This window comes from Salvelinus fontinalis, chromosome 29 (assembly GCF_029448725.1).
Source record: "Salvelinus fontinalis isolate EN_2023a chromosome 29, ASM2944872v1, whole genome shotgun sequence".
NCBI lineage: Eukaryota > Metazoa > Chordata > Actinopteri > Salmoniformes > Salmonidae > Salvelinus > Salvelinus fontinalis.
The window spans coordinates 43133821-43147173 of record NC_074693.1 but is presented as its reverse complement, the minus strand read 5'-3'; the positions used below and the strand labels follow the sequence as shown (position 1 = coordinate 43147173).

Sequence of the window (13353 nt, the reverse complement as noted above, 5' to 3'; positions counted from 1 at the left end):
TCATGCGCTTCTCGTCCAGGATGTTGTTCGGTGACTCCATGTTGAGAAGGGCTGCCGCAGCCTCGTTGGTCTCCATGCTGTCCTCTGTGTCTGACACCGTCGTTTCTATTGGCCAATCAGACAAGGATTGTCATCAGAACATGAAACAGACAGATTTTAAGACAAACTTGAAAGGATGTTACAATCACTAGGGGTGCATTCCAGGTAAATACCAGGCCCTGTCTGGAAACAACCCTAGTCCCTATCCCCTAGGCATGCATGTGTAAAGTATCATCTCCTCCTCCCCCTCACCTGAGAGGCCCACGTCTCCGACCATAATGGCCTCCTCCACCACGTGTAGAGTGGTGTCCACCATGATGCCGTTGGCCACCTCGTCCGATTCCATGCCCGAGTAGACCTGCATCAGGTCAGCGGCGGGCACCTGCTCTACGATGACAGCTGGAAACACGGATGGGTCATCCAGCTGAACACACAGAGAGGCCACAGACGTTAGATCACAGAATTACATGTGTGTGTCTATTGCTTTGGTTTTATCTTATGGGCATTTCCACGATAGCAATATTATGCTGAGACTGATTTTTCCATTTAAAATGTATGCCAAACAAAAACCATTGATTTCAAAGTTTTACAAACCATACAGCTCTATGCACAATGACTACTTCGAACAATTTTCACAGTAAAAAAATAACATTTCTGGTAAAACTGTGCAGATGCAAAGTTTATTACAGTAACAGAATTACGGTAAAATCTCTATCCATTTTATTCTGTTACCAAACGTTATATCTGCACAGTTCTTCTGGTAAATGTGTTTTTGTTACATTTTCTGTGGAGATTTGTAAAAGTTGTCCTTGTGCATAGAGTTATATTGTTTGTTAAACTTTGAAATCAATGGTTTTGTTTGGTATACATTTTAAAGTGAAAAATCTGAGTCTCAGCCATGGTAAAGTTCATGTAGGCCTACACACTGTGCTTTTACGGTTGTTCTGATATATCTCACACATTGGCTTTGTCCACATGCAGGTGAACAAAAAGGTACGACTTACTTATAAATTATTCATTCTCGTTTCACATACAGAAAGACAGACATGAGACATGGCAAGAAAACATATGTGAACCCTTTGGAATTAATCGGGATTTCTGCATAAATGGGTCATAAAATTAGATCTGATCTTCATCTAAGTCACAACAACAGACAAACACAGTCTGCTTAAACTAATAACAGACAAATTATTGTATTTTTCTTGTCTATATTGAATACACCATTTTAAATATTCACAGTTTAGGTTGGAAAAAGTATGTGAACCCCTAGGATAAGGACTTCTCCAAAGGCTAATTGCAGTCAGGAGTCAGCTAACCTGGAGTACAATCATTGAGACGAGATTGGAGATGTTGGTTAGAGTTGCCCTGAACTGAAACCGTTTTGTGAAGAGGAATGGTCCAAAATTCCTCCTGGCTGTGGTGCAGGTCCAATCCGCAACTACAGAAAATGTTTGGTTGAGGTTATTGCTGCCTAAGGAGGGTCAACCTGTTATTAAATCCAAGGGTTCACATAATCTTTCCAACCTGCAATGTGAATGTTTACATGGTGTGTTAAATAAAGACATGAAAAAGTATAATTGTTTGTGTGTTATTAGTTTAAGCAGACTGTGTTTGTCTGTTGTTGTGACTTAGATGAAGATCAGATAACATTTTATGACCAATTTATACAGAAATCCAGGTAATTCTAAAGGGTTCACATACTTTGTCTTCCCACTGTATCTACGTAAACCCATATTTCTCATTGGACCAACCTAGCAAGAATTGACGTAAATTGCTGGTAATAACGCTAGATCATTTTCAACTGATTTTGTACAAGACTGAGTGTACAAAACATGATGAACAACTTCCTAATATTGAGTTGCACACTCTTTTGCCATCAGAACATCTGCAATTCGTCGGGGCATGGAAAGTGTTCCACAGGGATGCTGACACATGTTGACTCCAATGCTTCCGACTGTTGTGTCAAGTTGGCTGGATGTCCTTTGGGTGGCGGACCATTCTTGATACACACGGGAAACTGTTGAGCATGAAAAATCCAGCAGTGTTGCAGTTCTTCAAAAAATATATATACTTTTACCCCTTTTTTCTGCCCAATATTCAATTGGTAGTTACAGTCTTGTCCCATCGCTGCAACTCCAGTACTGACTCGAGAGGCGAAGGTCGAGAGCCACGCGTCCCACGAAACACGACCCCGCCAAGCCACACTGCTCGCTTAACCTGGAAGCCAGCCGCACCAATGTGTCGGAGGAAACGCTGTACATCAGCTTGCAGGTGCCCGGCCCACCACAAAGAGTCGCTAGAGCACGATGGGACAAGGAAACTCCATCCGGCCAAACCCTCCCCTAACCCAGACGATGCTGGGTCAATTGTGCACCTCCTCATGGGTCTCCTGGTCACGGCCGGCTGTGACACAGCCTGGGATCGAACCCGGGTCTATAGTGACGCCTCAAGCACTGCAAACCGGTGCACCTGGCACATACTACCATACCCCATTCAAAGGCACTTAAATATTTTATCTTAACCATTCACTCTCAATGGCACATATACACAATCCATGTCTCAATTGTGTCAAGGCTTAAAAACCCTTCTTTAACCTGTCTCCTCCCCTTCATCTGTGGATTTTTTCCACACCTTTATTTAACCAGGTAGGCTAGTTGAGAACAGGTTCTCATTTACAACTGCGACCTGGCCAAGATAAAGCATATCAGTGCGACACAAACAACAACACAGAGTTACACATAAACAAACATACAGTCAATAATACAATAGAGAAAGTCTATATACAGTGTGTGCAAATGAGGTAGGATAAGAGGGGTGAGGCAATAAATAGGCCATAGTGGCGAAATTATTGCAGTATGGAAAATTAAACACTGGGGTGATAGATGTGCAGAAGATGGGTGTGCAAATAGCGGTACCGGGGTGCAAAAGAGCAAAATAAATAAAATAAATAACAATATGGTGATGAGGTACGTAGTTGGATGGGCTATTTACAGATTGGCTATGTACAGGTGTAGTGATCTGTGCGCTGCTCTGACAGCTGGTGCTTAACGCTAGTGAGGGAGATATGAGTCTCCAGCTTCAGTGATTTTTGCAGTTCGTTCCAGTCATTGGCAGCAGAGAACTGGAAGGAAAGGCGGCCGAATAGGAATTGGCTTTGGGGGTGACCAGTGAAATATACCTGCTGGAGTGCGTGCTGTGGGTGGGTGCTGCTATGGTGACCAGTGAGCTGAGATAATGCTGAGCTTTACCTAGCAACGACTTATAGATTACTTGGAGCCAGTGGGTTTGGCGACGGATATGAAGCGAGGGCCGGCCAACGAGAGCATACAGGTCGCAGTGGTGGGTAGTATATGGGGCTTTGGTGACAAAACGGATGGCACTGTGATAGACTGCATCCAATTTTCTGAGTAGAGTGTTGGAGGCTATTTTGTAAATGACATCGCCGAAGTCAAGGATCGGCAGGATAGTCAGTTTTACTAGGGTAAGTTTGGCAGCATGAGTGAAGGATGCTTTGTTGCGAAATAGGAAGCCAATTCTAGATTTAATTTTGGATTGGAGATGCTTAATGTGAGTCTGGAAGGAGAGTTTACAGTCTAACCAGACACCTAGGTATTTGTAGTTGTCCACATATTCTAGTCCACATATTCACAAGTCAGAACCGTCCAGAGTAGTGATGCTGGACGGGTGGGTAGGTGCAGGCAGCGATCGGATGAAGAGCATGCATTTAGTTTTGCTTGAATTTAAGAGCAGTTGGAGGCCACGGAAGGAGAGTTGTATGGCATTGAAGCTCGTCTGGAGGTTAGTTAACACAGTGTCCAAAGGGCCAGAAGTATACAGAATGGTGTCGTCTGCGTAGAGGTGGATCAGAGAATCACCAGCAGCAAGAGCGACATCATTGATGCACATAGAGAAAAGAGTCGGCCCGAGGATTGAACCCTGTGGCACCGCCATAGAGACTTCCAGAGGCCAGAGGTCCGGACAACAGGCCCTCCGATTTGACACACTGAACTCTGTCAGAGAAGTAGTTAGTGAGCCAGGCAAGGCAGTCTGCCGAATGTGGTGATTGACAGAGTCGAAAACCTTGGCCAGGTGAATGAATACAGCTGCACAGTATTGTCTCTTATCGATGGCAGTTATGATGTCATTTAGGACCTTGTGCGTGGCTGACGAGCACCCATGACCAGCTCGGAAACCAGGCAAAACGTCAGTACAGAGACAAAGTGGAGTCGCAATTCACCAGCTCAGACATGCGATGTATGTGGCAGGGTCAACAGAGGTCTGCACAACGCATCACCGGAGGCAAACTACCTGCCCTCCAGGACACTTGCAGCACCTGATGTCACAGGAAGGCCAAAAAGATCATCAAGGACATCAACCACACGAGCCAAGGCCTGTTCACCCCGCTATCATCCAGAAGGCAAGGTCAGTACAGCTGCATTAAAGCTGGGACAGAGAGACTGAAAAACAACTTCTATCTCATGGCCATCAGACTAGAGCCATCACTTAATAATGGAACACGAGTCACTTTAATAATGTTTAAATAATGTTTACATACTGCTTTACTCATCTCATATGTATATACTGTATTCTATTCTATTTTAGTCAATGCCACTCCAGCATTGCTCAATCTAATATTTCTATATTTCTTAATTCCATTCTTTTACTTTTAGATTGGTGTGTATTGTTGTGAATTGTTAGATACTACTGCACTGTTGGAGCTAGGACCACAAGCATTTCACTACACCCGCAATAACATCTGCTAAGGCCTCCCGAGTGGCGCAGTGGTCTAAGGCATTGCATCACAGTGCTACCTTCTGGGTTTGAGTCCAGGCTCTGTCGCAGCTGAGCTGGCTGCGACCAGGAGATCCATGGGGCGGCGCACAATTGGCCCAGCATTGTCTGGGTTAGGGAAGGATTTGGCTGGCAGGGATGTCCTTGTCCCATTGTGAGCTAGTGACTCCTGTGGCGGGCAGTGCACAATGACACGGTTGCCAGGTGTGTGGTGATTCCCCTGACACATTGGTGCTTCTGGGTTAAGTGGGCATTGTGTCAAGAAGCAGTGTGGCTTTCTTTGGGACACACGGCTCTTGACATTCACCTCTCCTGAGTCCATACGGGACTTGCAGTGATGAGACAGGACTGTAACTACCAATTGGCCACCAGGAAATTATATATATATATATATATATATATATATATATATATATATATATATATATATATATATATATATATATATATATATATATATATATATATATATATATATATATATATATATATATATATATATATATATATATATATATATATATAAAAATAACATCTATTAAATATGTGAATGTGATGAATAAAATGTTGTTTGCATTGATTTGATATGAGGGGGAGCTCATTCCAACAGTGTTTCAGCGGCCCACTGGGACATTCTTGATGCTGGGAATTCCAGACACACGCCCTCATTTCCAGCACAACATTTCTCAACACAGGAAGAGCTGAGGACATTTCTCAACTAAGGAAATTGCCAGAGCTCTGGCCAAACTGTATGACGGCCATATGAGAAACTGTTGCGTGTGGCAACAAAGCTCACTTGGCAACACTTTCAACACTTACCACGTCCACCAGTGTTCCCCTTATCTTATTTTCCAGAGGTGTTGCAAACAAACATTCAGGGTTTATTTAAATATAAAAATTTTGTGAACAGACCTATAGCTGGGGGTTCCCACTTGGCTCTATATAATGGTAGGGGAAACACTGTCTACAGTAGGTCTACCAATGTGACATAGCAGTTTGTTTCCCAGATAAGCTTCTCTTATCTCTCATTCTGTGACTCCTTGTGGAGTAAAGACACAGATTTTATTTTTCGGTCAGCACACTGTTATTTTCCTGTCTTCAGTAGCACCACAAAAGGAGGCTGTGTGTATGGCACCTCTTTCTGTTTGTTTTTTCCCATAACATACCCAAAAGACTTCAGTTCCAGCTCCAAAAAGGACATGGAGCAGGCAGGACTCGTAGCTTGCAGGCCCTTTACGTTAGGTTAAGTTATTCTAAATATCAAACAACCAAAAATGCTCTAATGAAATGGTGCAAATTATTTTGGCCTGCACTCTCATAGCCAGAGAGAATAAATTAATTCAGTGTCAGTTTCTGAAAATTACCAGGAGATGGAGACAGACTACAGCTCTTTGCCTGATTATCATCTATCTATGTGCTGCTTTGTACTACCCCCCCCCCCCAAAAAAAAACATTAGTAGCCAAATACCTTGTCACGTTGAAAGTCCAGTAACAACACTTTGACTTAAAATTCCAAAATGGTGTAATGAACAACAAATAGGTATAAATGGAATAAAAAATCAATGTTCTGAGTTTTTTACTTTTACTGATGATTTGACGAGCCCCTATCCATCAATGCAGTACAAATAAGAATAATAAATAAAAGTAACAAGTAATTAAAGAGCAGCAGTAAAATAACGAGCGAGACTACAGTATATACAGCGGGGTACCGGTACAGAGTCAATGTGCGGGAGCACCGGTTAGTCAAGCTAATTGAGGTAATATGTACATGTAGGTAGAGTTATTAAATGGACTATGCATAGATGATAACAACAGAGAGTAGCAGTGGTGTAAACTAACAGCAGCCTGCCACAGACAACTGCATTACGTGGAATCATTCAACCTTTAGGAGTCATTACCAAACAATTAGACTATGTAAACATAGCTAGGAGTTCAGGGACTGTTCTATTAACTTCACAAACAATATATCTTAGGTTTCAGAACACTGTCCATCAAACAAGCTGCTTTTCCATGATGTCAGTATCAATGGTGGGTCATGAGACCATTTGGGACCTCCACTTGGGAAATACAAAGATAAAGAATGCCGTTTGTTGTGTCCTTCGACTGTAAAAGCTGACGTTTCATTGACACAACAGCATGCTGTCTATTGTTCTCAGACTTTAGTAGCTAGACACAATACCAGATATCTCGGTCGGTCGGGAGCCCCGTCACTGATGCCTGTGACCTTGTGTGTGTGCATGTTTTAGTGACCAGACAAAGAGAGCACCAGTAAGTCTGCTGAGTTTACTCGTCTGTACATTACCACCACACTGAAACCAACACAGATTCTGCTGGCGGGGCAGAAGACGTCTGTGTCTGTCTGTCTGTTGTTGTTTTGACAGAATGGGGCACAGACGTCCTTTCTAGCTTTGATTTGCATTTGGTTGTCAACTAACATGGATTCCACATGAAATCAGTGAAACATTTCACCATGTTATTTGATTTAGGTTAAAAGTTGGATGAAAAAAAATACTAAATTCCCTTAAGTTTATTACTTTTGGCAAATGTAATCAGTTTTCCACGTTGATTCAGGGTCATCACATAGGATTTTGTTTAAATGACATGGAAACCACGCCAACCAGTTTTTGCCCAGTGGGTAGCCAGCTAGCTAACTTTCCTATGAGCCAAAAGACACTCAACTATCTCAACAAGATAATGAAAGGTGCAAAACAGAGTATGGTATTTAGTACGAATTACACAAAGCCCTATTGGCTGCATCTTCCTCTTTGCTGCTCTCAACCAGATATAATGATCAGTGGAGTATTAGCATCTCTGAGTTCCCAATTTCGGCTATGAAAGCAATCCCCTGTGTGTGAGAGGTTCCCCTATAATCAACCCGCTTCTGCTTTACCTGCCCATGTCGCGGTTTTTAGCCCCACCTATATACTTTTAACATCCCCTAATGGGGCTGATAGAGGAAGTTCATGGAAAATATGCCATAGTCACAGGGGTGTCATGCACCCATTATTTTAGACGGGGCACGAGGTTCATGAAGATAGAGGTGGGGTGACAGTTGAAGTTGAAGAATTTAGCATTTTTCAAACACTCGTCTGTGCATTCAGCTTTTTCCTGCAATCAAGAGCCATGATCATTATGCCTAATTCTATGTAAAAATATCTATATTTTTCTGCGTAGGTTACCTTAACTGCAGCGCATTCAGAAAGTATTCACACTCATTGACTTTTTCCACACTTTGTTGTTACAGCCTGAATTTAAAATGGATTACATTTATATTTTGTGTCACTGGCGTACACACCATAATGTCAAAGTGGAATTGTGTATATATATTTATTTTTTTACAAAAACTCTGATAGCTGAAATGTCTTGAGTCAATAAGTATTCAACCCCTTTGTTATGGCAAGCCTAAATCAGTTCAGGAGTAATAATGTGCTTAACAAGTCACGTAATAAAGTTGCATTGACTCTGTGTGCAATAACAGTGTTTAACATGATTTTTGAATGACTACCTCATCTCTGTACCACACGCATAAAGTCGAGCAGTGAATTTCAAACACAGATTCACCCACAAAGACCAGGGAGATTTTCCAAAGAACTATTGGTTAAAAAAAAGCATTCATTGAATATCCCTTTGAGCAAGTTGGAGTAATTCAGTGGAGGCTGCTGAGGGGTGGACGACTCAAAATAATGTCGCGAACGGAGCGTATGGAATGGCATCAAACCATGGGTTTGAAGTAGTTGATACCATTCCACCACTCCAGCCATTACCACGAGCCTGTCCTCCCCAATTAAGGTGCCACCAACCTCCTGTGGTAGAGTTATTACACTTTGGATGGCGAATAAATACACCTAGTCACTACAAAGGTACAGGCGTCCTTCCTAACTCAGATCTCGGAGAGGAAGGAAAACAGTCAGGGATTTCACCATAAGGCCAATAGTGTCCTTAAAACAGTTACAGAGTTGAATGGCTGTGATGGGAGAAAACTGAGAAAACCGTTTGCAACAAGGCACTAAAGTAATACTGCTGAAAATGTGGTAAAGCATTTAACTTTTTGTCCTGAATACGAAGTATTATGTTTGGGGCAAATCTAATACAACCCATTATTGAGTAGCACTCTCCATATTTTCAAGCATAGTGGTGGCTGCATCATGTTATGGGTATGCTTGTAATCGTTAAGGACTGGAGAGGTTTTTTTTCAGGATAGAAAAAAAGGGAATAAAGCTAAGCACATTGTCACGCCCTGGCCTTAGTTATCTTTGTTTTCTTTATTATTTTAGTTAGGTCAGGGTGTGACATGGGGGATGTTTGTGTGTTTTTGTCTAGTCGAGGGTGTTTGTAGTGTCTAGGGGGTTTTGGTAGAGTTTATGGGGTTGTGTTCAGTGTAGGTGTCTAGGTATGTCTATGGTTGCCTGAGTGGTTCTCAATCAGAAACAGCTGTCTATCATTGTCTCTGATTGGGAGCCATATTTAAGGCAGCCATAGGCATTAGATGGGTTGTGGGTAATTGTCTATGTGGTGTTGCATGTTTGCGCTCAGTGTTATAGCAGTCACGTTATTTTGTATTGTTTGTTAAGTGTTCTTCATTATTAAAAGGAAGAATGTATTCTAATCACGCTGCGCCTTGGTCCTCTCTTTCACCTATAGACGATCGTGACACACATACAAAATCCTAGAGGAAAACCTGGTTCAGTCTGCTTTCCAACAGGCACTTGGAGATGAAATCCCCTTTCAGCAGGAGAACCTAAAACACAAGGCCAAATCTTAACTGGAGTTGCTTACCAAGAAGAAAGTGAATGTTCCTGAGTGGCTGAGTTACAGTTATTACTTAAATCAACTTAAATATCTATGGCAAGACCTGAAAACTGTCTAGCAATGATCAACAACCAATTTGACAGAGTTTGAAGAATTTTGAAAACAATAATGGGCAAATGTTGTACAATCCAGGTGTGGAAAGCTCTTAGAGAGCTTGCTGCCAAAGGTTGTTCTAGAAAATATTGACTCATGGGTGTGAATACTTATGTAAATTAGATAGTTCTATATTACATTTTTATACATTTGCTAAAATTTCTAAAAACATGTTTCACTTTGTCATTATGGGGTATTGTGTGTAGGTAAGTGAGATAAAAATAAAAAATAAAAAATATCAATTTTGAGTTCAGGTAACACAACAAAATGTGGAATAAGTCAAGAGGTATGAATAGTTTCTGAAGGCAATGTAAGATAGTTAGACAAGCTACTCTAACTTGATTGATAGCCTGAAATGCCTTGGTATCTACCTATGAGGCTGTGAGATAGTTTCACAATCTACCTGGCTAGCTTAAGCCAACTTCATAAAATTGCTAGGTGGCTAGTATTACAGAGAAACAAAAAAATATGTTTTATTTATTCATCAAGGAATCAATAGGCTACATAGCTTGATCAAATTAATTTACAAACTTACCTCCTGCCCATCGCTGGCAGGTAAAATCAAATAAAATGCTGTGTGAGTCACTCTACACTCTCTCTCCTCCTCCACTGACAATATAGCCTCCTGCCTAGGGACTATTTTCTCCATGCACCTTGAAAGGAACCACTTACTATAGAGAATGAGGTGGGAGGGCTGGTCCAGTCAGTGTGCCGCCAACGCAAAATACCGCTGTCAGATCTTTATATAAATAATTATGATAAAACATTTAGTAATTAATTTAACATCTGAAAAATTCTAAAACAGGACAAATCTGAGGGGGCACATGCATTTGCCCCCTATGGGCATGACACCACTGCATAGCCACACCACAGATAACAACTGAAATACTTAAAATGGGGTGCTGTAATTGTGCTGTAATTGAATTACTATTCAGTAAAAAATGTGAGTGGGTGTAAATGTGTATGACCACACCAGGCTTCCATAGAACTTTATAATAGAAGCTTTCAGACACTAAACTGAGCTAAACATAATTCTGAAGTCATTACACCATGGCCCTGACTCAGGGAGCTACTTATTGACTGTAAAATCCAATATAACAAGGCTAATCATTACAGTCCAGCAGGCTAGGCTAGCTGTGGCTTTCTTTGATTCCACAGCCCCCATACAGAAAGATAAACCCTTCAGACAAGCTAGCTCCAGCGAAAACAAAACAGCCACCTTCATTAGCATTAGCGCTAAATGTGAATAAGTTATCCCAGTGCTATTTTAAGATATTTTTTCCGGCTACCACGTGGACAGGCAATGTAATCCTCAGGTAATTGACTGAGTGGGCACAGGGAGGAACCCAAGAGGAGGCCTTTTGTTATTTCCAAACAATGGTAAGCTTTTCAGTGAAATTAGCGCGTCACCTCACAAACAGCCTCCCACAACAGGTCTGTCTGGTTAGGCCTGAACCAGTGCTATTCAGGCAAGAGGAGCCAATGACGACTCGTCCCTCTACATCTACATACATACACACACAGAGACACACAAGCACACACAGAGTAACCTTTGTGCCCTAAATTGACAGGTCCTGGCAAAGCCCCACCGTCTCCTCCCACGCATACTAAAATAGTCCCAACTCTTGGGCCCAGTTTCCCAATGGTTGTAACGATGAATTTAGTCTTAAGATGCTTTTGGGAAACCGGGCCCAGGTCCCTCACACTTTCCGTCTCTGTCCTGCCAACAGCCCACACTCCATTTCCCAGTCCTCTCCCTGGCATCCCTTCCTCCTCCACTCCTTCTCTCCATCACGTCACGAAGACAGTAAAGCCTCTGACCCGCTGGCTTGCTGACTTCCCTGTTCAAATCCCTCTGACCATGTTGTTTATCGAAAGTTACATTTATAAGTCAGTTTTGGTTTAAATAATCTTTGTTTCGCAAATCCTTTCAATACTTTTCTCAATATGATCTGTAAAATTTCCCTGGAAAAGCTGGAGTCCTTAATGGTGAAACAGCCACATCCGTTTGCGATATTACAACAACAAAGTTACTGCAAACAATGACCAAGCAATGTTTTGCCCCTATGAGATCATTGCACGTGCCATAGATGAGCACAATATGTACTGCAATATTTTTCACCATGCTCCTCAGCTCGGCAACAAAAGCAATAACAATGGTGGTGGGGCAGCCAAGGGCACTGTTTCTCACTACTGCAGATTCCAGCTTTAACATTTCTATATTGGTGGGGGTACATATTGATAACACTACTGGTATTGACTACTGCTTATTTCCAATGTAATGACAGGTACCTGATTGATCTCATCCATTCCATTGCTGGCAAACTCAAACACTAGCTCATTGGGCTGCACTGCTGTTGCCATGGTGATGAAGATCTGAGGGTAGGACACAGATGGGTAGGGTGTTTTCCTACCCCTCCAGGGACTGTCCAGAAAATCCACCAGACTGCACCCAAGGTTCAAATGTCAATGTCACTGCTGAAGAGTCACTGTGGGTCACAACAAAATGGCTTCCCTTCTTGAGATTCTCCAGTGGCCTCTTCACACTTGTTTGAGAGAAGAGCCGCGCTGAGCCTAGATGGAGGCAGCCTCTTCCTGGGGCCTGCTGCGTCTGGAGCATCTACACCTGCCTGAGAGAAAGGAACATGTCAGTAACCACAGTTATTCAATCAAATCAAAATCAAAAGTTATTAGTCACATGCGCAGAATACAACAGATGTAGACCTTTAGTGAAATGCATACTTACGAGCCCCTAACCAACAATGCAGTTTAAAAAATACTAAATATGAGTGAGAATAAGAAATAACAGTAACAAGGCATTAAAGAGCAGCAGTAAAATAACAATAGCGAGACTATACACAGGGGGGTACCGGTATAGAGTCCATGTGCGGGGGCACCGGTTAGTTGAGGTAATATGTACATGTAGGCAGAGTTAATAAAATGACTATGCATAGATGATACCAACAGAGAGTAGCAGCGGTGTAAAATGGGGGGGCAATGCAAATAGTCTGGGTAGCAATTTGATTATTTGTAGCCAAATGTGTGTGTAAGACCAGCTGTGACTGACTGGGGTTCGAAGTCGAACCCGGGTCTCCTGTGCATCACAAAACTGTGTTACCTTGATTAACTAAAGCCTATAGGCACTAAGCCTGTTGAACTAAGCCTATGGGAGTAATTTGTGAGAGGGTCCACACTCAGAGTGTGTGAGTAATGTTTATGTGTCTGAGGCCAAGAAGTAAGAAAATATCCCAGCCAGCACAGTACTGTTTGGGTCACCACAAAAGTGTGAAAAGGGTATAGGAGACAACCACGGGCCTCACTATATGCTTTCTCCCATGAAGACTGCTGGTTCCAGTGGAGAATTCAGATCACTGGTTCATTCTTGGCTCAGGGGGCCCTAACCGCCTGCCCGCCTGCCCGCCAGCTAACAACAAACGTTCCCACGTTAGAGAATGTCCCTTAAGAGTCTCATTATGTCTTTTACTAACGTTTTCATAGGAATGTTCCCGTGATGTGCAAGGAATGTTTCCAAGATAGAACTTACCCAGAACTTGGTTTCCATGTTCTCAGAATTTAAGATATTAATGTTCTAGACATGTTTCATGGGAACATTGCAGCAGC

General features: G+C 42.2%; 1 protein-coding gene across 3 annotated transcripts in view; it reads right to left on the bottom strand.

Annotated features, from left to right (window-relative positions):
• The window catches only part of LOC129828024 (ETS-related transcription factor Elf-4-like), an 85065-nt gene that overhangs the window by 16179 nt on the left and 55533 nt on the right, over nt 1–13353 (bottom strand). For all 3 annotated transcript variants that reach the window (XM_055889427.1, XM_055889428.1, XM_055889426.1), the window contains 3 exons: nt 12025–12362; nt 292–463; nt 1–105 (listed from right to left, as the gene is read on the bottom strand). In XM_055889427.1, the coding sequence (XP_055745402.1) occupies nt 1–105; nt 292–463; nt 12025–12096 (349 nt within the window). In that variant the 5' untranslated portion in view covers nt 12097–12362. The remainder of the gene's footprint in view (nt 106–291; nt 464–12024; nt 12363–13353) is intronic.